The sequence below is a fragment of the Aspergillus lentulus genome (assembly GCF_001445615.1).
Source record: "Aspergillus lentulus DNA, contig: Alt16, strain: IFM 54703, whole genome shotgun sequence".
Lineage (NCBI taxonomy): Eukaryota > Fungi > Ascomycota > Eurotiomycetes > Eurotiales > Aspergillaceae > Aspergillus > Aspergillus lentulus.
This window is the reverse complement of record NW_028322113.1, coordinates 4,625,486-4,649,828: the sequence shown is the minus strand read 5'-3', so window position 1 is coordinate 4,649,828 and position 24,343 is coordinate 4,625,486. Positions and strand designations below refer to the sequence as shown.

Here is a 24,343-nt window from a genome sequence, read left to right as displayed (position 1 = left end):
TGGCATCGTTCATCTGTCGGAGTTCGGTAGCGACATGTGCTCTGTTAAGATAAACGCCATAAGTTTGTGAACAGTAAGATTATGGATATATGACCTCAGATCAGCCAGGGTTGTAGTTATAGCGAGAATATACCGTGCCTCGGGTTCAGCTGGTTCAAACAGAACACTGTATTCATCTTGGCTGGTGTGGCTAATTGCATCATATATCGAACCGAAGGCTGTGCACCCAATGCACTCAGAGAGGGGAAATATGCATCCTTGTTGCTGTAACGTCATGGAATGCTGATATCCGAGGTCATTGGTGATCAGCAACAGCTGGTGGAGATGCCGAGCATCGACTCGGACTACCTGATGTATCTTTTATTACTGATACCGCCGTAGACAAGAGAATAAGAGAGATCTGAAAATAAGGAATGGTTGTTATTATTCTTTCCCATGGTTAGGCGAACCTAGAATCCCATAATTCTATCCACTTTATGCAACTGGAGCAACATATTCATCCTACAACAACCAACAACCAACTGTGGCCTTACCCAGGGACATCACCACCGCTACCGCTATTCACTCTTTCCGTGCAAACTGTGTTGAACCAGATCAATCATTCCTGTAGTCGTTTTGCTACCCCGCGCCGACCCAAAGTATACCTTTCAGCCAACGACGGGCTCGGAATTGAGATAAACCGGCGTATATAGTATTCGCTGGAATCCTGGTATCTCACCATTTGTTGTCAAAAGGCTTCTACAGTAGCACAGCACGGAGAGCAGAGCAGATAAGCCTCTCAACAACCCCTTACTAATTATAGAGAGAAACATCCTATAGGTGGTAGAGGAATATGCAGAGAGTCGTGTGATTTAGGATGACCTGGGGATCCTGGGGTCCCTTGAGGTCTGGTAGTTCATAGAGATTATTAAATTTTGAGGAAAACAGTGCAGTGATTAACTTGGCAATGAGGCTGGCCCAGCGCGACTCAGGAATAGTGACACCTTAGGCGCCAAATGTTCACTTTATCGCATCTTTAGATTGGACCGTCCTCCGCGGCTGTGTGCATTAGCGCTCTCTGGGGGCACCCAGGGCATCGTCTTCTCTCAGGCGCTGCTTCGCTCGTGACACAAGGCTATCTTTCTGGTTGGTGGGCTAGATCGGTGAGGCTGCATTCAAATGACCTCGCCCCAAATTCCCATGTCTCCCACTGCCACTGCAATTAAGAGCCTTTCCGTTAGGTCGCAATTGACCAAATCTGTAAAGATGCAGTAGCTTGGGTAGTGCGATGCATTCGGTTCTCGATAGACCAGTAGTAGCTAAAGCTGCGGCATGTCTCGCCATCACATATGGAAGGTGCTTGCTCGTTTCCTGCTTACTTCTTCTCTCTCCTGCTTTCACCTGGGACGCAACAGTTTCACATCAAGTCAATCTCAGGCAAAGAAAAAATGCTGCGTCGTTCCTCACGCCTTAGAAAGAGAAGACCTTCAAGTGACGATGCAGTCAAACGGCAGAAGCTGCAATGTGATCCCGAGCGGCCATCGAACCAACACCCATCTCAAAATGCAGACGATTCTCTATGTGAAGAATGTGTTCTTATATGTTCCGATATAACCACCAAATACCTTTCCATGGCCAAGGAAAAAGGTATCATCATCCGCAGCAACCTCTCATACTCGACTACCCGATGTTGCGACATGTGCCAATTTATTAGCCGCAGCATTCAGTCATACAACCTGGAGGGGAACCCGTCCTTTGAGCTTAGGTTATTCTCGAGCACAAGATCTTTTTTCTGGCTGTATAGCCATAACGCAAAGTATGTTGATGCCGTAGGTATGCTGGCGGTCGTCCCCGAGCATTTGTTTGTCGAATCGAAAAACGTGAAGGATTTCGTTCGAGAACATGTGCCCGAATTTATGATGCCAGTATATGCTGGTCCCTCTCTCTCATGTATTTCAAGCAGAAAGGTAGATGCGACCGCAGTTGATGCCACATTTATTGACAACTGCATCTCATACTGCAATACGCACCATCATTGTCGCAGATCACCTCACAAAATCCGGGGCTGCATCACAGTTTATGATTATAGAATCAAAGAGACAGTGGACTTGCCGCCCTCAGTTCCATACATAGCATTGAGTTATGTATGGGGCCCAAAAGCAGATGGAACCCATTCACAACACGATCCAACACCGAAAGTGGTTGACGATGTCATCAAGATCGCGGAACAACTCGGAATCAACTATATATGGGTGGACAATTATTGCATCGAACAGCATGATCCACACAAAATACAACAACAACTGAGTAGTATGTATGCAATTTACCAGAATGCATATCTCACTGTCGTCGACGGGGCCGGATCTAGCAGGCAAAACGGGCTTTTCGGGGTCTCAAAGCCCCGAACTGGGCGCCAGACAACAGTACAATTGGCAGGACAGCAGTGGATGTCCACTCTGCGGAATCCCCAGTGTTTGATTCAGGCTTCTTCATGGATTACGAGGGGCTGGACATACCAAGAGGCTATAGCTTCACCACGACTCCTGATATTCACAGAGGAGCAGGTTTACTTTGAATGCAAAGCCATGAGATGCTGGGAGTCTACACATATACCTTTGGACGCTCACCATATAAAGGGGAAATCCCGTTTCCGGGATAACCTCTGGGAGCCCATTTTCTGCCAGTACACTCGGAAGGCAACTGAATTCGAAGGGCGCGCAGATTTTCCTCGATACATCAAAAATTATACGCAGCGGTCCCTCACCAATGACCACGACGCTTTAAACGCTATTGCAGGAGTGCTTGGGCTTGTAGAGGAGGACAATCCTCAGAACGTATATAATTTCTGGGGCATCCCGCTACTCGCTCCGGTCCCAATTCATATGCCAGCAGCATTGGTTACTGGGATGGCGTGGACTTTAGAGGCGCGAGAAAACAATGGCTCACGCGAGGCCATTGAAAGACGCCACATCTTCCCCAGTTGGTCCTGGGCAGGATGGCATGGCGTTGTGAAATCTTTTGAGCTGGGATATCTCAATCACCAGAACCCGCCGTATATTTCTGTCCGGATCCAGTCCGGGAAAGCCAGTCAAGAGTCAGTCGCATGGAGTGATTACTGGGAAGCCGAAGGTGGAATGGAAATGGATCGTCGAATCGACCTCTGGGGATCAGGGCTCGGTCCGGGCACACATAGACAGGAGCCATACAACTACCCGTGGCTCGATATTACGACAGATGTAATTGAAGTGCGGTTGGGATATTTGCCGCTCTGTGATCTCGAATACAACCGTGCAAAGGACCCGGGGTTTGCTAAGAATCTCTCAGCAGGATTCTTGATTATGCCTCCGTATGAGGAGTGGGAGCTTACACCAATCCACTTCCCAGATGATGACCCTGAGCTGAGTACTGAAAAGGCAGATGATATCTGTCGACGAGAATGGGAATGCATGCTAGTGGGATATACCCCCGAAAACGGCTACGAGGGCTCAGAGCGCCCTTTTGTTATCTTGCTCAAGCAAAACGAAAGCCTTGGGGGGGCTGAGAGAGTGTGGGGTGGAAGGCTTCGGTGGCCAGACGGATGGGAAAAGGCCTGCGACCTTAAAAAGGGCTGTGTACGCCTTTATTGAGGGTTGAACCTCCATATCTATGGACAAAATGACCTATATATTAAAAGCATAATATATTCGTACCTATCTAACCCAGCCAGAGTCTTGGAGCTAAGGCGAACCATTTCAGTCAGGGCCCGAGGAAGCCAGCTCAAGTTAAAGCTGATATGCAAACCTAATATCTTGAAGTGTACTTTTACAGAGGCCAGAACAACTTCGGACTGCATTCTGACATTCCAAGAAGAGTTCATTTGATTGTAAGCCACGATATAAACCGGCTAGAACGCACTTATATCATTGCATTCATGGATCCTCTCCCGAGTATGTAGTGGAATAGAGTACTGTTGACGTTGGCCTAAGGGCGTCATCTCTCCCTGTCTCTTGGAATTTGCTTGTGCTCTTTTTTCAAATCAGATGACTCCTACTGATAGGATGGAAAGCACACACGAGGCACGAGACGGGCTTGATGCTAGATTTCCGGTCGTTATTCCGTTCGAGGATGATCCCATGCCAACCGTCCGCCGAGCACCCTCCTAGTAACAGGGAGATGATCTCATACCGTTTTAGACACTATTGTGAAGACGTGTCTTCACCGTCCTACATTGGCGAGGAGAATGTTTCTTCACGTTCATGATCGTCCTCATACTCTGGAAGACGGCCGGACAATACTCCGTTAACCATAAGCCTGTCGGGTGAGGACCCCCATGCGCAATTCTCCGAACCTTCAAAGAGGAGGGATCTGCCGACATAACGAGCCACGAGGCACTGGATATATTGAGTTTAGATTGGCGAGGGTGCGATACCCCACACTTTTAATCAGCCTACAACGGAGGTCAGCCCCAATCTGGAAATAATCTTCATGATGACGCGGGGCCCCGGAATTTCTCCTGCCCCTGTTTTCCTTTTCTGGGAATATCTGACTAGTACAGGCCGGATATGTATATCTCAAACAGAAGAGCCGGTGTAAGAACCGGGATTGACCCGTTGAGTATGAAGGTCGAAGTAGGAGGATGAGCTGAAAGAGAGTATGGCGGCCGTGCTATATAAGCCCCCAAAGAAGGCAGAGCCGAACAATCATTCTCGGAGCAGTCATCATAAAACGACAAGATGAAGTTCACTATCTGGTCAGGCCTACTGGCACTGTCTGATGCCCTGATGCTCCCTCGCTCCGTCCAGGAACGCAGCACCTTCGCTCATCCAGGACTCCTCCACACAGCAGCCGACTTTTCCAGAATCACGAGTAAGGTCAACAGTAAAGCCGAACCATGGCTCACCGGGTGGAACAAGCTGGTTGGCAGCTCATACCGGTCGCTGAGCTACAACCCCAGTCCACAGGCGATTGTGTACCGCGGCAGTGACGGGACTCACTCGGAGAACTATGCGTCGCTGTACAGGGACATTGCAGCTGCCTATGTCAACGCCATCTACTGGAAGGTGACCGGCGACACGGCCTACGCCGACAAGGCAGTCAGCATCCTCGACGCCTGGGCTTCCACTCTGACCGGCATCTCTGGGTCATCGGACAAGTTCCTGGCCGCGGGGATCTATGGTTACGAGATAGCCAACGCCGCGGAGATCATGCGGACATACAGCGGCTGGTCTGCGCAGAATATCGCCAAGTTCCAGAGAATGATGGTCAAGGTCTTCTACCCGCTCAACCACATCTTCCTGCAACAGCACAACGGCGCCGCCATCGACCACTACTGGGCGAACTGGGACTTGTGCAACATCGCCTCGGTGATGTCCATCGGGGTGCTGACCGATAATCGCACCATGTACGACGAGGGTATCAACTACTTCAAGACCGGGGCTGGAAATGGCCAGATCGAAAAGATGATCTGGAAGCTGTATCAGGTCGACGGGCAGACGCTGGGACAGGGACAGGAAGCGGGCCGGGATCAGGGCCATGCGATGCTGGATTTCGCTTTGCTGGGGGCTATTGCCCAGACTGCTTACAACCAAGGCGATGACTTGTTTGGATACCTGGACAATCGCATTCTCGCGGGGTAGGTCTGATGAGCTGCTCGTGTTAATATCATACTGACCCTGAACAGAGCGGAGTACGTCGCCAAGTACAATCTGGGCAATGATGTGCCCTATACGACCTACACCAACAGCGACGTTACTCAGACCGTCATCAGCGATGCCAGCCGTGGGGATATCCGGCCCATATGGGAGCTCCTTTACAACCATTACGGAGTGTTGAAGAGATTGAACGTCAAGTACACCAAGCAATATCGTGACCTGGTCGTGAAAGACGGCGCCGGTGCGGAAGGAGGCGGAGGAGACTATGGACCAAACAGTGGAGGGTATGATCAGCTGGGATATGGGACTTTGATGTATACTTTGTGATATAGGGACCTGTGAATTACTAGATGTGGTTAGTCTTGCTGTTTCTGGCCTGGCAACCCAATATACTGTCTTGTTACCTCTCCCTCCATCACCTTGACATAAAAGAGTTGACCAGCCCTCTCCTCCACTTCTGTTGTTCTTTTTTCTCACTTCAACTCCTCTATCTTGCACTTATTGCCGCCCCCTTTCTTTCTCTTTGGCCCGCACCGACCACTGCACCCTGGCTTTTCAGCCTGATGCACTGCCCCTTTTATTTCACTAAGATGCTGCTTGATCCAACACCTAGCTCGTCCTCACTCCCTGAGCTGGAATAGTAATCACACAGGAGCAGAACTACTAGGATAATACAACCTGCTGCAGCATTATGTAAATTTAGGTTGATACTCCTCCCCCTTCCCCAAGGAAGTGACTATGCAGTCTACTACAAAGCTATCTACGTCTCCCTCTGCCTACGCGCCTCATCTATCTCTGATTCCACCAGCCTCCTTCACAACTACAAAGTACTGTTATACCCTTGACACGCCATACCCTGCTCCATCCACCCAACCAAGGTTACATTGCACTGCCGTGACATCATAGAATAGCTCCTAGTTACCTAGTCACCAACACCATAGCATCTATATATCATTATCATCAGTCTCACCAATCCCTCTACACCTAGTCGGTGAATATTCGAGAGCATGGCCCGGTGATATAGACCAATAGTGAAAATACCGCACGCCGTTGACTTGAGTCAATGCTGTACTCGAAATAAGGCATTTTGGCTTGCAGGTCAGTCAATCAGCTGATTATTAAGCTTTTGCGTATCACTCTTTCTGGGCAATTGCCCGTGTGGATCAGGGCTTCAAATCTGTCTTGGGGGCGCAAATTGAGAGCGAAAGCGTTCGCATACTGGCTGATGGTGTCCGCATCATTTCCGAACCGGGGAGCACCGGGACCAAACTGGCCAGTGCATGTGAACGACCGGACTGCCTCAACCGCTATCCGTATCAACCAGTGAATGCTACGTCTGCGATAGTTATTCCGTCCGTTCACGCTGATCGTATGGCTTCACGGTGGCCATCTCAAAACCCAGGAACAATCTCTGAACCTGAAGACCTCGCCAAGCGACCTCGTTGGACAGCGTGCGAACATCCATTCCCGTCAATCCCCCTTTTTCCTGCCGTCGTTTGCTTCCGGAACCCACCTAGTCCTGTCAAAGAGTGCGCCTGTTCGCCAAAGCCCCGTTGACTTCATGATCGATCGGCGGAGAGGATGAGATGGATCGACGGGGAAACAGGATTGACTCCACCAGCACGAGGTCATGCGGACTGGGAATGAAGAGGGAACCATTATCTCGATGTCGGTGGGTCCTGAGCGTTTTGTTTTGGGTCCTGGGCATCGGAACAACTGGCAAGCAGAACTCTACTGACCAAGTAGCGACAACCGGATGCGGGCATGCGCAGATTTGCGGTTTCCGAAGAATAGCAACAGCGCTTCACAGCCTCGCTATTGGATCAAACAGATGAGCGGGCGAGTCTTTCGTGCGGTAGTACCCTGCACGATGTACCAGTCACAGATTCTTGCCTGGATGCCATCGGTTGGGTGCTTTTGGCATCTGAGCTTGAATCTTCTCCGAGCGAGCCCACCTCCGCGTGCAGGCTGAGCAAGGCGTGATCGGCCTGACGAGGGATATAAAGCCATGTCTCTCGCACGCCGTCTTCGTGAAAAGCAGCCAAGAACCTAAGTTGGTCATTCCATCCAAGTGCTCAGTTTCGTCAACATCATCCAATACTTGTTTTGTTTCTATCTCTTCTACTGGTACAAGTCAGTATGCGCTGCATTACAGAAAAAGACGGAGGAAACGTGCGACGGGCCTGAAGCGGTCGTACGCCACTCCATCGTTGCCCCTAAGTTAGGCACGCAGGCCAATCCCATAGTGATCAGAGATAATTCCTTGGGGTCGGTTTCCAATCCTTTCGTGATCCATGTTGATGAAAGTTGGTGCAGTCATGAGACAGATCAGCTTGGTTCCGATGCCGTGACTACGCCGGAACTCCGGGGGACGTTGACTGGTGAAAACATCGCCGTCAAGATCACTTTGGCTCAAACCTCGAACTAGTTGATGCGCAACAGCCTCCTTTGAGAAAAGGATTACCGTAGTCCATGGAAGAAAATTTTTTATCGGTCAATCTCAGGGAAGAACGGAATCTTGCTTAGTCGGTGGTGACGAGACTGTTTGCACAGAAATTCCCTGGAAGGAGCAAAGGGTGTACTGGAGCACGACGCTCAAGAATCAGCCGCTCTCTTTGGCGGATATTGCTTAGAAAATGCCATCTTTATCAACTATGTCATATCTTCATCTACTTAAAACACAATATCCACACTACTTCAAGAATGGTGGTGAACAGTAACTTTCTGTCAAAAACAAAGTGGGATGGGAGAGTGGCTACAGGGCTCATGCTCAATTTCTGTTTCGCGACCAATACTCATTGTTACTTGGATATCGCTATAGTAATTTGCACCTCACAGTTCACCTTAGGAGACAACCCATCCTACAGGTAGGGGAGCTCGCTCTGTGACTGACCAACTTGGCGCGCACTTCTGGCACGTCCTGCAAGATACTCAAAAGGACTCGAGCCAGTGTAAAGCCTGGCACAGCAGCAAGGATATGATTCGAGGCTCGTGCTGGAGAACGGTTCAGATTCCCGCTCATAGGATCCAGCATCAGGACAAATATTTCCAAATAAGAGAGCCTTTTGACAAGACAACGGAGGCAAATATTAGTGGAAGGGTACAGAAACCAACGTGGTTAGGTAGAGTAGGAGAGGTTCCCAGCTTTTTGTTTGCATTTTTACGTGGCTGGTCTACAGTAGAACTCGAAATCAGCTCTAAATACTGTCAAACACCTTTTTTTTTTCTTTCATGTAGCGCAACCACCAGGTGCTTCTAAAGATTCAACAAGTGATTGACCCCTGGCCATGCACTAGTTGGTCAACTTAGGCTAGACAAGACTCTGTGCTCTTTCAGCTGCCCCCACTGTTCAACTCACTAATCTCCACTCAGACATCGACCCACTGTCGGCGACATATGTGGGAGGACATAGATAAACTTTGAATACGAACCGCAAATTCTTCATGAAGGGTTCGGCGCAATTAAAGCTACCTGCATATCTTAACCCAATGGGGATAGCAGTGGCAATTTCAGCGCGGTGGAGCTGTACTCCAATAGAACTTGCAGTTCGCTGGGGTCAAATATTCGCATGACAACCATTCTGGAATCGGAAATGATGAGGAAAGAATATTGCAGATCGAGGCAAGCAGCGGAGACATTGGGCAAACCATGCATGGCCGACGGCCTGTTTGCCTTTGGGAGGATTTTTTGACAAAATCCTGGTAGGATGTAGAACGGTGAGCTCTAAATGGCCAGTGCCATCAGTCACCGATCCATTTGGTACTATCACCATCTCTTTTCTGCCCAACTAACAGATCGGTGATACTAAACAGGCTTAGTGTATCTCAGAACTATTTCCAGGAATCAAGTTAAAAGAGTTTGGGATCAAACTGATTTTGAAAACTACTGTACAGTAGAATTCGAAATCAGCTCTAAATACTATCAAACTCTTTTTTCTTCTTTCACATAGCGCAACCACCAGGTGCTTCTAAAGAATCAACAAGCAGTTGACCCTTGGCCATGCACTAATTGGTCAACATAGGCTAGACAGACTCAATACTCTTTCAGCTGCCCCCACTGTTCAGACTCACTAATCTCCACTCATCAGACATCGACCCACTGTCGGCGTCAACAGATCTATGTATGCATCTCCACAGCAGTGCATCCGCTACATACGTGGTATGATGAAGCCCAATTGGCAATCAAGTATGTAGACGCTAGCGCAAGTATATGGCCCGCCGCAGCCACATTCTCCACCCCGCGAACATGTATGTATCCTCCACACTCAGCAGCGTTTCCTTGCGCATAACAAAGATTGTGTCGATCATATCCAGCTAGAAGACGCATTATCCGACATCTCAGTCTTGCACGTGACAGCAGAACTATGTATAAAGTCGGCACAATTTCTTATACTTCTTCCTAACGACTACCCTTGAACGATTTCTCATAAGTACTACTTCGAACACAAGCCGGCCATTCCAATCATACATCACAATAATAAAGAGATTTCGGGACGACCCTTAACCTTCTAACTTGTGACCCGCCGTTTTAAAGAGATCGAAATGTCTTACGGTATGCAAGCAACCAAGTACAATTTCAACATAAAGCTGGGCTTTTCTAATGAATGTATTCTCGCCCAATCCAGGGTCTGGCAGAAAACTTACCGGCTTCAGCTTTGGCTTATAATCATTCCTCCGATCTCATTTTCATGAAAACTGAAAATTATCACATCGGCTACTTAAACAACAATAGCGCGCCGGGAGGTGCATACTTCACCCCAGCTGGCTTCTTCGTGAAATCGCGCGACTCTGATTACCACTTTGAGGTTTTCAAGCTTTCAGGAAATGGTACGTGCAGCAGCGATCAGATGGCTGAATATGCCAGAAGGTGGAAGGGCTACGTTGTGACCGGCGATGAGAAGGAATACTATTGGGGATTGATTACGGCTGCTCATCCATTTGAATCTTGCCCTTGCTGTTCTGACGGGACGCTGGCCTGCGAGTGCAACGGCAAGATGGTGCGATGTGACTATGAGACCGATTCCGGGCGATGTTGGAATGGTCAAGTCCCGCTGAATATACGCGGCACTCAGACGTACACATGTGGACGGTGCAAAAGTTACCCTGGCTGGGTGTGGTGTCGCCACTGTAAAGGCTCAGGTCGGAGACAATGCCGATGGTGTAACGGCTCAGCCAGGGCATCTGAAGAAATCTGGAAGTCCGAAATGGACGGAAAGCCCTTGTGGTGATGGACCATCGGCCTCAAACCGTATACACCGAGCATGACGGATGGTGATCAATAGGTTGTAAGTGATGGCTCCTCTCGTTGAAGAACGATAACCACATGGCTAGGACTGACATGGTGATCGATAGCTTGTAAGTGACCTCAAAGACTTCTAAATGCTGGGACTTACAATGTACCAGTGAATAAGAAGCATCGATGGAAGCTTTTCATTGGCCCTTGCTCTCAGAGTTACTCGTGACCTATAGTGATAGAACGTTTTTACACTCAGCCTTGATGCAGGTTTTGTCCTTGACTTTGGTTTTTTACATCTGAATTCAAAGACTGAAGGTTACGGTAAACCATGCTTCATTTTTGAATATGTATCTCAAGAGTTTATTTGCAGCATTCTTGTTTGCCTGGAACGAAGTCAGGAATGAAGCTATGTTATCTTTAAGTCTCACGCGGGAGTCTTTCCATTTTGTCTTAACTTGTTTGAACTCGTTTGAACACAATAGCGTAGTAACGTGCCCCATGAGAATTCTTGAATGCTTGTCTTGTTTATGGTCCTTCCTGGATAGTCCCAGTACAGCCGAAGGAGAGGCTTGAACTATAATCCGGCGTCATAAATGTCAAAATACCCAAAGAGCAGCGTATTGGATAAAGTGGAGCGGACCTGTCATCACTGGATGCAGCTTCCATGTCAATGAAACGGGCGTTGTTGAGTGCAAAGGGAATAATGTCTGTGCCCCTATAAACTCTGGCAACCACAAAGTGTTTCAGGACTCAAAGCCCTACGCGGAGCATGTAAGCAAGGTTATGCCGCTGGTGGATGCTGCCGAAGAAGAGCCTTAGTTTTGCAAATCCTTGAGAATATCCTCTATTTTATCACCACCTCGCTTGTCAAGGTACATCTTTTGCGATGATGCCTCCTAAGTACTCGTTTCGCTATATCTGCAGAAGTATGAGATTAAGCACATGCTACCACACCGAAACCTCAATAATTTGATTCTGTGCGAGATCGGCGCGGCGATTCCTCGTTACTTTTCTGAATGGCCCTTAATACTAAAGCCTAACTCATCAATGTTCCATCAAGCACTGATCGAATACGACAACAAGAATCCTCCCATGAAAGATACTGTAAACTCCCAAGATATTCCTCTAGATTGTGTCCGTTTCGTTCGTCTTTGAACTTAAGAAGTCGCTCCACACCATACAGTAACATACCAATCGCCTTTTGAGACTCTAGTTGCACTTTTGTTATTCCTTCAAATCCTTCCGCAGCAAGATTAGCTAGAACCTGATCATAAAACGCTGTCTCTAGTACCAGTCGGTCTTCTGTGTCTTGCCAACCTCTTGCGGTCATGAACCCGAAAAGGCTGTCCAAAAAATGGAAATTCGACCCAATCGGGAGATAAAGAGCACCATCCCAGTCCAGTACAGCCTGCACCCGAGCCGTAGAGTCGTCGATAAGGTAATTGAAAGGTGCAAGATCCTAGTGGGTCAGGGCGACTGGGAGGGTAGTAAGATTGGGTAGCTGTAGTAAGAGCTTGCTAATGCAAGCAAAAATTTTGTTTCTGAGGGTTGCATGTCGAAAACTGTAATTATTGATCTTATGTTGGATTCTCTCAACGGTAGAAGTGAGGTCGGATAGAGCAGTGTCAAATATAGCAGTGTTCGTTCTGGCTCCTCTAGTGACGAGGTCTGCAAGGTCCATGACAGTCGCCATCTTCTTCTGAAGAGGCAGTTGAAAATCCTCGGGAGACATCAAAACACTGATATAAGGTGTCCCTTTTGTAAGAGGCGATGTATACACAAAGAGCCCTTCATACATGCCCTGGTATGTTACCAGAGGTACAACAGATCCATGAATGTGGCTGGCTTCGGTGACTCCGAAAAGGTCTTGCTTGTCGCTTTGGAACTGGACGGCAATGCAATGATTTGCTTCGTGAAATGAGTATGTAATATAATGGTATAGCTCATATCATACTTCTGTGACGGAAAAACCACAAATGGACCCAGTGATGCCGATAGATCACACAAAGGACATCCACATCTAGAGTATTCTTGATCTTCATTCATCTGGAGATTTTGCGCTCAGCAGGCAAGACGCCATTGAGAAACTGTGCTCCAGTGTTAGCCTAATCCTGCACAGAACAGAAGAGCAGCTGTACGCGTCGCATCTGCTTATGAATATCGTCATTAATACTGCGGCGGGCAAATAGCTCGAAGTATTAATATAAGCAGCGCCAGTATTCGTTATATGATTGAGGTGCTTTCTCTTGTGAGGTTTTAAACATCCAGTCGAAAAAGTTCATGTAAATTGCTTGATCTTCCAGCAAAAGATAGTTCATGTAGACTAGAGGATGATGGCTAACAGTGCTGGTTGGGTGCAGAATAGGGGGCAGTACAATGGAGCGGGCAGTCAAGCAGCGGCTCGCCATCCAAAGTTACGGGTGGAAAGAGGTCCCTATAATCTAGTTGTAGTTAAGTGCGGTAAATGTCAGTTAAACCTCCAACACCGGTGCCAACCGCTTCCATAAATCACAGCGACCCTGTTGCCAGTCAGGTATCGACTCCACCGTAGTTGCATTTGTCTGTATTTTCAGTCTTTGTCCAGCTCCCCATGGTTTCCACAATGGAGCGCTATCAGCCCGGAGCTCATTCGGGTCCAGCGTCCTTATAAAGCTGATATAGTAGTTCATCACTACTGGAATAATCGCCGCATTTATATCCCTCATGCTACTGCTGACGCTACTACCATAATTCAGTCCGAAGATGGCCTGCAGATCGAAGGTATGCGTGACACCAAGCCCGGCAGCAATCCTTGGCGGATCCTGGACATTATAGCGGTAATTCCATACCCTGTCAGACCCGTCATTGAGGAATTTCGCCATGCTGCTGGTGATATGAATCCCTGGACATACGATGGTCGCATCGCCAAAGGCAGTCGAAGCTGAGGGAAAGTATGCTGCATGTCGCGGAACTGGGTCCATCTTGGGGTACGCCTCGTTAATCGCCTGTAACTGCTCGAGGCTCAGATGAAGGTAAAAACTCTGTAAGAAGAGCGACACCTCTTCTGGATTGGTGGCATTATATGCAAACGACGACCCTTCGTCCGTATCGCTGGCCACCATCAACGGCACCCGAATAAACTTTCCTTGCTCGAAGAGAGTGTAGAGCCGATCGCGAACAAGGTCCCCGTCTATGACCGGCCAGAACTTTCCCAACCCAGCGGGATAGCTAATTGGGCCTTGATCTGGTGAGCTCAAGTTGGCTTTCTGGATCGCAGAGACATCTGCAGAGCGCAAGCACGCGAGTGTCGAGCATCCCACGGCCGCCAGTAAGCGGCGATAGAGTACCTCAGACTCGGGCATTGTTACTTGAGGAGCCCACCAGGGGCTCTCTGGGATGGCGCCCACGAAAAGGCCGTCGTTCCGGCCTCCATACGCCGCGAGGTGGAAAGTCACTGAGCCACCACCGGCCGACGCTCCATGTATAACGACGTGGTCCGGATTTCCGCCAAACTAGCCGGTCAGAAACCCAAAAGCCATACAATAGACGGTATCTCTTACCTGACGGATATGCTTCTTCACCCACTGTAACGCCTTTCGCTGATCCAGCAAGCCAACATTCAAATCACCATGTTTTCTAACTTCCTCGCCTGCTAGGAATCCAAGCGCTCCGACGCGATAATTGAAGTTCACGAAAACGATATTGTTCCCGGATTCCTGGACGACCTCGGTCCCGTTGTAATTTGCATTGGAATTAGTCGCATAAGCACCTCCCTGGATGAACACCCAGACGGGCAGTTTCGAATTTCTGGTGGCATCGGAAGGCGTGAACACATTGATAAAGAGGCAATCCTCTGCTCTCGTCGATGTGGCACTCTGGCCCGTTCCAACACAGATGGGACTAAACTGCAGATGGTGAGCTCCGGAAGGTGCTTGGAGTACATGATATATTTACATCCGATGCATCTTGCAGGGTAGAATTATGAGCTGGCTCCCGCGGAGCCCGAAAACGAAGGTTTCCTAGAGGTGGTGCCGCATATCGCATGCCCAGATACTGATCTACTCCAGCTGCAAGTCTGACTCCTTGATACCGCGAGTAGCCAAGGTCGACCACGGGTTCAGCTGAATGAGGAGCAGCATGACCTACTAAAGAGCTGGACAAGACACATAACAAAGTGGACAAGATCATATTGGCATTAATTAAACGTTGATGGGAGCCAAGCTTCAATAAAGGCCTTTCTCTGAAGGATTAATACCCCAGATATCCCCACATACCCCGCCTCCTTCTTGACTGTTCGGGATATTTCGACCCGAGTATATGGAATAACATGCAAGTTCCATCCATGGCGCATTCTAGAGAAATCTACGCTACCCATTGGCTTCGGACGAGCGGAAGGATGTTAACGAGAATGTCTTGATCACTATCTATATACAGCTGATCACGACGCAGTAAAGGTCAAGTTATGGACATGCTCATTGGCAAACATAGGCACAAAGTCAGCAGTGTAGTACCAAGTCGGTTTCTTCATTCCATCGTAGATCTTCTTGCCGTTGACCACCAGATCCTCAAAGGTGACATTGGTGATGTTGCGCTGTTCGTCATACCCTAGCATCATAGACGGGTTGGCATTCGTCCCATTATATTGCAATCCCTTGATATACACATTGCGGATCCCCCTTCCCGGCGACGTATTGTACTTGGAGTTATACATGATGCGCAGGTTGATCAGCTGGCCCTCGCGGAAGTTCTCGACGCGCATCCCATCCACCAACACGTTCTGGATGAGGTTGTCGTCCCCGGCGTTGATGGCCAGACATCCCTGGTACCACATTTGCGGCTCGCGATGGTCGAGCACGTCGATATTCCTGATGGTGACGCCGTCCATCGTCTCGGGGTTGGGTGTATTACCATGCGTTCCAATATTGATGGGATGAGCATAGTCCGCCCAGAGGACTGCATTCTGGATAGTGAGGTTGCTCGAGTCTCCCGACCAGTTGTTCCGGTGTTGGTAGAGCGCAATATTGTCGTCCGAGTTGCGCATGAACACGCCGTCCACTAACACGTTGCGGCTGCAGTAGGAGTCGAATCCGTCGCCCCATGCGCCGATGGAGAAGGACCGGATCCCGCGCACGGTCACATCGGTTGACACTGCGACGCCGATGTTTGTATTGATGAGGACTAGGTCGCGGACTGTAACGCGAGACGAATACTCAATTGTGACGGGGGCTTTGAGCAACAATCCTCGGCCGCGAATGCTGGCGTCAGAAACATTGTGGAACCCTAGTGGAAGGGTGACGGTGGCTCCTGCAGCAACATAGACGGTTTTACCGGGCGGAATCAGTAGTTGTTTGTTTGTCGTGGCCGCTGTGCTATTGTTGATACCAGGATGGAAGTAGATGATACCAGGATCTGATGGCTGAGGCACCTCAGTCTCAATGGGGTTGGTGAGCAGGTTGAGCACGTCCCAGATATTATCGTTGACCTGGATCACCACGTTCTTGGGAGAATCAAGCGAGAAAGTGATGACGTCTCCGTGCACTTTTGGGACGATGTTGTATGAATGCGGACGGATGACGGCAGAACGTATAGGGCCATTGTTGTAAGTCAACGACACCTCGACGGAGCCACAGAAATCAAAGTAAGCGACAGAAGTGTTGTGCACAATACTCGCTCCGCTGGTGGTATTGGCCTCGCCGACTTGGACAAGGAACGGTTGCACAGTGTACTCTTGCTTCTTATGAGCAGTTGAGCGCACTTGAACTGCGAACGAGTCGTATTTGTTAACACCGGGAGGATTGGGATGGACGACAACAGGTGCTGTGCTGTTGCAAGACTCTCCAGCGACAACGTCGCAGACCAGGAAAGCGGCTGCAGAGGCTAACAATATACGCTTAAGCATGATGGCCGTCAAATCCTTGTTTGTGCTTGGTTGCACTCATGATTCTGGTCCTATCCTTGTATTTGAAGTTGTACACTTGAGTATGCAGCCATGGGGGCCAGAGTCTGTTTCGGGCCATTTGCCGGGCGAACTGGAGAGTGTCCTTGACGATAGAGACGAAGAAATAATAGTTTACCCCTGCATGTTCCTTAATTCAGCAGCCGGAGAATTTGCGGAGACTGTGGGGGATGATCATGCGGCGTCAATCATGTTTGCGCCCATTACGGTGGATATTACGGTGGATATCCCGGCGAGTGCCCGGACCATTCAAACAATGCAAGAAATACTCAATTCCTGTCTACGTCATCGTCTTTGACCCCAGCAGTTCTTAGACCAGATCGACAGTACCGAAAAAGACGACAGGGACAGCTTGAGTCAATGAAGAAGTCATTGGCATCTTAACATAGACCCTGTAGAGGGGTGTCTGTAGTATACAACTATATTTGCTGCGCCCTCATCACGTCTGCCAAATCCTTAAACGCCGCACGTCTCTGGTCGACAATCGCATTGAACCTCTCAGCAGGCCCAATACTGCCTATAACGATCTGGTCTTGTCCCGCAAGGAGACCTTTGATTGCAAGATCAGCAAAGGTGTCCAGAGGCATGCCCAGCTTGCGGCAAATCTCCTCGCCCATATACAGGTGTATCTCGGCTATCACAACATTAGTCAAACTCCTCGGCCAAAGATGCAGGGATGGCATACTCTGCACTGCCGGAGGTGAGATTTCAATCACCGCCACGTTGGAGTTCTGCAGCTGATCACGTAGGCACAAGGTGAACACGTTCAATGCAGCTTTGGAGGCCGAATATGCTGGCATAGCTGCAGCTGGGACGATAGCCACGTTTGATCCGGTGCTATTCGGTCAGATAATCACAGTTCATGCAGTCGTGGACGGTACTCACAAGATGATACTCGTGGGGCTCTTTTTCTCGATCAGAAAGGGTAGAAAGGCATGCGTCAACGCGACCAGACTAAAGTAGTTGACGTTCATGTGCTTGTTAAATGGCTCCAGATCGAATTGGCCCCGGTCGTCGAGTTCAAAGGGGAGTTGAATTCCTGCGTTGAGGAAAAGGCAGTCCACGTCGGGGTACAAGTCGATGATTCTGGACTGTCAGCAGGGCCATATGGCTGTATGCATTACTTACTTAGCTGCAAACTTCGGGATATTCTCCTGCACGGAGATGTCAAACGGAACTGCGCTGGCCATTTGCTCTCCATGTTTCTGAACAAACTCGTCTAGGCGGTCCTTGCGACGACCAACAGCTGTGACCTTGACCCCGGCTTGAACCAGACGATCAGCCATGGCACGACCTATGCCAGAAGTGGCTCCAATGAGCAGGACATGCTTATAAGGGAAAGACATCTTTCAGTAAGTGGTACTAGACCAGAAGTTGAAGGGAATCGAGTGCGGGCAAGATGAGAATATATATGATATGGTGTTGAGAAAGGCTGGATTGCCAGGAGAAATGCCTACAAGCAGGGAAGGATAGACAGTCTGAGCATTACCATGACCTCCTTTATATATGAGAAGATATCTCTCCCTCGTCTTGTTCCATTTCTCATCATCTATCTACTGTCTTCTGCTGCCATATGAGAACGGTCCACTTGGCGTCGAAATGCCTGCCCAAAATAGCTTAGCGTGGTTTGGACCCATACCATTTCTTCTACTTTCCCGTCCCTTGTCTTTCTCCCATCAGCTACAACAACACGTACGTCTATCTATCTATGATCAATCTTGATGGTCTTTCGTGGTCGTCCATCGAAGGCGTGCCAGCGCTGTCGGGCTCGGCGGTTAAAGGTATGCTTCCCTCGCACATGCAGCCGGGACTGTATGTAACAGAGACCAGTGTGACTACCGTCCGGATTCGTGCACACCATGCCTTCGTGCAGCGGTGGTCTGCCATGGATATCGGGACCCACAGGCAATCCGTATTGTGGATCAGACCGAGGACGCGCGGCGCAAGGCTCTGCTGAAATGGAAACCTGCTCGGCTGACAGAGGCTTCGCTATCAGTCTCCATCGACGTCCAGGCCCGTATGGTCTTCTTCGCCCATTATGTGTCTGTAGGCTCCCGCGGATGGGACTTTCTGATTCGATGGGAGCGTGGGACAGAGATGGTACCTCGTTGGCTAGATGCGAGCATTGATGCAGTGAGCTTAGCTCTTCTGGCGCACCACCATGTCTCGGCTCCTTTATTGACCTTGGCTCGTCAGCGGTATGCTTTGGCATTGCGCGTGATGAAACAAGCTCTGAGCTTTCCCCCGACTGCGAGAGATAGCCTGATCGCGGCATCTCTACTGTTGGACCTATTCGAAAAGATCACCCACACCGACGCCAGCGTCATTCAATTCTGGCCGAGCCATGTCAACGGGACACTCGCTTTGATCCAGAAGATCGGAGTAGAGCATTTTCAAGATCACTATTCCCTACGTATCATGTCGCGATTCTTGACCAACTACATCATCAGCTGCGTGGCCAGCGCGCATGCCGTCTCCAATGACGTGCTCATACTCCGTGACCATCTCGAGCGTCATTTGAACTTGAAAGACGATCCGAAATGGAAGATCTCGGGGCTGACGATGCGGTATGCATCTTTTCTCAGTGCAGTCCAAACTGGCAGATGGTCACTTCAGGATGGCATGACCCGCGCACAGGATCTTGACCAAGCCCTTTTGGCGATCTCCCGGGACATGCCTCCAGAGTGGCAGCCGGACAGGCGGATTCTGCGGTACCCCTTGCCCCATGTGTATGGCCAAGAAATGGACTTTTATCGTGATCGTCATGCCACTCAGGCCTGGAATGTCTTGCGGCAAGTTCGCATCCAGCTGAACGAATATCTCCTGGATGGTTATGAAACGCTGAACGCAATCCACGGAGGTAACCAGCTCGCCGCGTCTGAAGTTGCGTTGAGTAATATTGCGGCACTGTCACTCGAGGTATATGCCTCCGTTCCGCAATATGCAAGCTATGCCTGCCGACCGAGATGCAGCCAAGGACAGGCAGATGGCACAGACGTCTCCGTTGTCTCGCCGAAGAGCTGCAACAAAGTGCATACGCCGTCCGAGCTCCTCGACTGCTACACTCTTCTGTTTCCTATGTACATTGCCGCTCGATCCAAGGCAGCCACGGTCGATCAGAGACAGTGGGTCTCGTCCATGTTCCGTTATATCAGCGATCACTTTGGCATCCGTAATGCCTTGCTACTGGCACAATTACTCGACCAGAACAGTGATATTAGCCCTTGGTGCATTTATGCTATGCTAGGGGGATACGGATTCGCCGCTTGATCTCTGGCCGCCGAGCACATGACTACATATTAGCAAGTCGACACCTTTTGCCGGTCCTCACTCTGCTGTGCAGTTGGGTATCTGGAGCTGCTGAATGTATCCGTCCATCAGACTGCCCGGAAAATCTTACGTCCTACGACAGTCAAGCGGAACTCAGAAGCCATGCTACTTGGGCTGTCTGTGCCTCTGTGCTCCACCGGTAGATTCGATCTATGTCATTGACAGCATGTCTCCACAGTGGACATCTTGTCTAAATTTATTCTCATTGATGATTGGCTGCAAAGTTCGTGTTGAATCAGCCAGGCTTTTTGATTGGGCAATGTGAAATGACGTCGGTGGCATTCCGCACTCGGTGATGACATTTGATCCCGATTCAGGAATCCGCACCCAAACTGCCAGAAACGTGTCGATCATCCCCACCTTTATAAACATCGTTTCAACTGACAGGTCTTGCTTGTTTACACTCATTCCATACCACAATCATCACAATGGCTGCCTCAATTCAAGACACAGAGCAGCCTACGACTCCTACCCCACAGAAGAAGAAACCAGCCAAGCTGCGCCCGCGAAAGGATGCCGAAGACGAAGCTCATGACGATAAACCGAGTGACGCTTCACCACAAGAGAACAATACACCTGCAGAGACCGAACGTCCTCATGACGGTGAATCAGTGGACTCTCCCGATCCTGAATCTCAGCCTGAACCAGAGCTTGAGCCAGAACAACCTAAACGACGCAACCGTCGCACACGTCGACCCCAGCGTGAACCTGAAGAACAATCCGAAACACTGTCCGAAAGTCCTGCACCATTTGCCACCTCGAACAACCGCGAACGGCGACGTCGTCCCCGCCGACGTGACGAGCAGCGCATAGTGCCCTTCGGAGCAGACGGCGTAGGGAGGGAAGTCGGGCGGAGACAGGATACCAGCGGTCCTCTGGGTAATATCAGCAATGCCAATGGCATGATGATGGGGCAAGATCAACAAAATCAAGCTCAGCCAGAGAAGCAGAAGAAAGGGTCAAAGGATAATACGTTATCGTTACGGCTAGACTTGAACTTGGAGATCGAGGTGCAATTGAAGGCGAGGATCCATGGTGACTTGACGCTGTCTTTACTGTAGGTCCACTCTCCTGCTGTATTGAGTATGTGCTAACAGTTTATAGGAATTAGATCTGGTATCTACGGGAGTTGGGTGTTGGGGGGTTATGAATACTCGATTAGTTCGCAGGAATCAGATATTACCAATTTGATACGGGCATAAGACAATCTATATAATAGAGTATCATGAATTGTCGTACATCATGAGCATCATTCGAAAAATACAACGCTCAATCACGCTCAATCCTAACCAGCCAATCTGAATTCCCTCAATCAAGAGATAATAGTTACCGCCCGCCGACTCAAGTATCCTTCTTCACTTCCAATTTCTTCGGTTTCCTCGGTTTCTCACTCTTCTCATCCTTCGCCTTGTTCTCCTCCTTCTCACCCTCGGGCCCCGACTCATCTCCCTCATCCTGCCTATTCGCCAACCAGAACCTGGTGATGGTTCCCCCCAGGAAATGCTGATCAATAAACTTCACCAACCCATACAACACCCACCCCCAGCCCCAGAGCGACACCCCCATCATACTCGCAACCAATAGAATCGGGCCCGCCAGGAGCAACGAGAGCACTGCCCAAAGCAACACCGCAACAGCTGCAAAGAGAAACACACCCGCCAGGAACACCAGCAGCGGGACCCCACAGCAGACGAGCTGGCAGATGATGAACGAGGATGCAATGGGCCGTTTTAGAATCGCTTCGTACATTTTGGCTTGTCGTGGAGGAGGGAGGATCCAAGCTATGAGGCCCTTGATCCAGTTCTCGAAGCGGTCGAGGATGTTGGGAAAGAAGGAGAAGAGCCATGTTTTGAAGGCGGACCAGATGGAAGAGAAGGAGATGTCTGGTGGCGGTTTGTCATATTTGGCGTCGTCGGAGGGAAACTCGCCTGGAATGGTTTGGTCGGTGACTTTTTCAGTGGTGTTGTTGAGGTTTTGTGTGGTTTGGTTGACTGTCCCTGAGGCGGTTTTGGTGACGGTGTCGGTGGGTAGGCCTTTGTTTAGGCCGCTGTTTACTGAGTTGAGGGACATTTTGTGGTGATTGCCTCTCAGGTATGCCTCTATGCCTCTAGTGATAGTTGAAGAATGTGAAGTTCTGTTGAAGCATATGATTCTTGTTGATGTGATCGTCACTCTCCCGATGACGTAGTGGGCGTTGCATCACTCGCCAGTTGGCATCACATCAAATCCAACATGGAAGAGTCATTATATTACCCTACAACCTGATCGACCGAGGCTTCTCAGCACTAATCAACGGAACCAACCCAGGATCCCCCCTGGCCATAGCAGTCTTATACGCCTCCCGCTGGCTAACTCTCTGCAAATAACCCAGAATCCCCTCATACCCCGCCAAACGATACGGGAAGAACAGCCTTGCCGTCGTCAAAGTAAACACATTCATCACATCCGCCGCTGTAAACTCCTCACCCGCCAGCCAGATATTTTTCGTCAGCCGACCATCCAGGATCTTCAACGCCTGCTCGAAATTCCGCCGGGCGAATCTCGCGCTGGGATCGTCGTGGGAGATCCCCGATCGGAGGACCGTGGAGTACCCCACCAGCGCGGGCTGGAAGTAGCCGTTTGCAAAGTGTAGGAAGTACAGATAATCAGCGTAGTTGTCTGCTGTGTGGGGGATGGCCAATTTCCCATTCCCGTATTTGGTGAGGATGTACTCGACAATCGCGCCGGATTCTGCGAGGGTGGTGGTGCCGTCTTGGATGACGGGGGCTGCTTTTGTGGGATGTCTGACAAGGTCAGTCACTTCACTTCAATCGCCTGATTTATCTAACACGAACAACTGCTGCAATTCTGGAGGGGCTAGGAAGGTTTTTGCATCGCGCTGGTAGGTTTTGAGCTCGTAGGGAATGCCCAGTTCCTCGCAGAGCCAGACAATGCGCTCGGATTGAGATCGTTGGAGATGATGTACAGTAAGCATGATGAATCTAGATCCCCTGAGAAATACCGTGAAGAAAGATTAATATTGGGATTGAGTTGGTATTAAGCCTGGGAACTTATATACTTTAGGAGGATTTCTAATCTACATCGGGCCAGATCTGAGACTGCAAAATACCTCGGCACGAGCAACCGCCGCCGTTATCTCGGTCAGCTAGACAAATTAAGATTGCCAATGCTATTGCAATTTAACACAATTGAAGTCATGCTGATAGAATAGTCGAACGCTATAAACAAATGCTAACAAAGCCATGGTAGAATCCACCCATGCCAATGGTTCTTGCAACCCTTCCATGTGCCACTAAAATAGTGCTTCACCAGCACATCGGGTGAAGTGTGATCTTCCCCCTGTGTTATCGCAAAAGACCTTTTGGGAAGGATCATCACGTCTCGAATTCTCACAGGATCTTTCAAGTCCCGGAGATTTTGTACCTGCTCCTCCGAGCAGCCCAAGTAGTCGAGGATAGTATCGGTCCATACACTTGGCCCCGTCCAGTCCATAACATTGACCTCAGCATCCCCCTCCAAGGCGTGCACCTGTTTCACAAAGCTCGGCGTCCTCTCCGCAATACGAGTGAGTAGATCCCGGAACATGGGGTGCAAAGCAGTCGACGCCATCGTCCACTGAACGAATTGCGGCGAGCGAGGCAGACCTTTTGTGGTCGCGTCGCCTTCCAGTCCAATAATCACATTCGGGGGACTATGATGCAGGTCTTCAGAACCCATAACGGTCCATGGTAGCGGCTGGACGAGGTGGACATCAAGGTCGCTGTAGACTCCTCCTCGCCCGAGCAGGACCAGGTAGCGACAAAAGTCCGACTTGAGCACCGCATAGGGAAGCGTCTCAAATGCGGCCGCAAAGGTTCCTGACGCGTCCACCTCGCGTGCCAGCTCGAGGCAGGCCTCCTCACTCCAGTACTCGACTTTCCAGCCAGATTGCTGCCATGAGATCACGTGATCACTGGGTTCAAAGTGCGAGATGGGATGGTCGGGCATCGACAGGAGAAGCTGATGGACGGTCTGGGGAATGGCGATCGCCGTCACCGGGTGTGCCTCGGTGACGGCAGGTAGGTGAGAGCGGTGGCCATAGTAGCGATAAAGTAGCCCCAGGATGCTGAACAAGACGATTGCCTGGATGGCAACGAAAGGCCGCATCGGTGTCGCTATCCACAGAACCCAATCTTCGTCCAGATCCAAACAGTCATGAGCAAGTATCTTTATTCCACCGCAGCGTTCGATCCCA

At 49.8% G+C, this 24,343-nt stretch overlaps 10 protein-coding genes across 10 annotated transcripts; 4 read left to right on the top strand and 6 right to left on the bottom strand.

Moving 5' to 3' along the window:
- Positions 1–2,291: 2,291 nt before the first annotated feature.
- Positions 2,292–3,605, top strand: ALT_8980 (uncharacterized protein; the record flags this gene model as incomplete). The annotated part of the gene is made up of 1 exon (XM_033563249.2): positions 2,292–3,605. The coding sequence occupies one exon, from the start codon at positions 2,292–2,294 to the stop codon at positions 3,603–3,605; it is 1,314 nt and encodes a 437-aa protein (XP_033419140.2).
- A 1,086-nt stretch (positions 3,606–4,691) lies between these two features.
- On the top strand, positions 4,692–5,936 carry ALT_8979 (putative GPI anchored protein; the record flags this gene model as incomplete). The annotated part of the gene is made up of 2 exons (XM_033563248.2): positions 4,692–5,590; positions 5,639–5,936. The coding sequence occupies 2 exons, from the start codon at positions 4,692–4,694 to the stop codon at positions 5,934–5,936; spliced, it is 1,197 nt and encodes a 398-aa protein (XP_033419139.2).
- A 7,379-nt stretch (positions 5,937–13,315) lies between these two features.
- On the bottom strand, positions 13,316–15,011 carry ALT_8978 (putative carboxylesterase; the record flags this gene model as incomplete). Its single annotated transcript, XM_033563247.2, has 3 exons — positions 13,316–14,335; positions 14,384–14,728; positions 14,778–15,011. 3 exons carry the CDS (start codon positions 15,009–15,011, stop codon positions 13,316–13,318), a joined length of 1,599 nt encoding a protein of 532 aa, XP_033419138.2.
- Positions 15,012–15,261: 250 nt separating this feature from the next.
- On the bottom strand, positions 15,262–16,722 carry ALT_8977 (putative endo-polygalacturonase; the record flags this gene model as incomplete). The annotated part of the gene is made up of 1 exon (XM_033563246.2): positions 15,262–16,722. One exon carries the CDS (start codon positions 16,720–16,722, stop codon positions 15,262–15,264), a length of 1,461 nt encoding a protein of 486 aa, XP_033419137.2.
- A 476-nt stretch (positions 16,723–17,198) lies between these two features.
- On the bottom strand, positions 17,199–18,125 carry ALT_8976 (oxidoreductase, short-chain dehydrogenase/reductase family; the record flags this gene model as incomplete). The annotated part of the gene is made up of 4 exons (XM_033563234.2): positions 17,199–17,413; positions 17,465–17,616; positions 17,665–17,865; positions 17,908–18,125. 4 exons carry the CDS (start codon positions 18,123–18,125, stop codon positions 17,199–17,201), a joined length of 786 nt encoding a protein of 261 aa, XP_033419125.2.
- Positions 18,126–18,500: 375 nt separating this feature from the next.
- On the top strand, positions 18,501–20,049 carry ALT_8975 (Zn(II)2Cys6 transcription factor domain-containing protein; the record flags this gene model as incomplete). Its single annotated transcript, XM_033563233.2, has 2 exons — positions 18,501–18,560; positions 18,610–20,049. 2 exons carry the CDS (start codon positions 18,501–18,503, stop codon positions 20,047–20,049), a joined length of 1,500 nt encoding a protein of 499 aa, XP_033419124.2.
- A 488-nt stretch (positions 20,050–20,537) lies between these two features.
- ALT_8974 (uncharacterized protein) lies at positions 20,538–21,170 on the top strand (the record flags this gene model as incomplete). Its single annotated transcript, XM_089600504.1, has 1 exon — positions 20,538–21,170. One exon carries the CDS (start codon positions 20,538–20,540, stop codon positions 21,168–21,170), a length of 633 nt encoding a protein of 210 aa, XP_089455397.1.
- A 280-nt stretch (positions 21,171–21,450) lies between these two features.
- On the bottom strand, positions 21,451–22,179 carry ALT_8973 (seipin co-factor family protein; the record flags this gene model as incomplete). The annotated part of the gene is made up of 1 exon (XM_033563244.2): positions 21,451–22,179. The coding sequence occupies one exon, from the start codon at positions 22,177–22,179 to the stop codon at positions 21,451–21,453; it is 729 nt and encodes a 242-aa protein (XP_033419135.2).
- A 184-nt stretch (positions 22,180–22,363) lies between these two features.
- Positions 22,364–23,083, bottom strand: ALT_8972 (glutathione S-transferase family protein; the record flags this gene model as incomplete). The annotated part of the gene is made up of 2 exons (XM_033563243.2): positions 22,364–22,892; positions 22,944–23,083. The coding sequence occupies 2 exons, from the start codon at positions 23,081–23,083 to the stop codon at positions 22,364–22,366; spliced, it is 669 nt and encodes a 222-aa protein (XP_033419134.2).
- A 257-nt stretch (positions 23,084–23,340) lies between these two features.
- On the bottom strand, positions 23,341–24,255 carry och4 (putative alpha-1,6-mannosyltransferase subunit (Hoc1); the record flags this gene model as incomplete). The annotated part of the gene is made up of 1 exon (XM_033563242.2): positions 23,341–24,255. The coding sequence occupies one exon, from the start codon at positions 24,253–24,255 to the stop codon at positions 23,341–23,343; it is 915 nt and encodes a 304-aa protein (XP_033419133.2).
- Between the last annotated feature and the right edge of the window lie 88 nt (positions 24,256–24,343).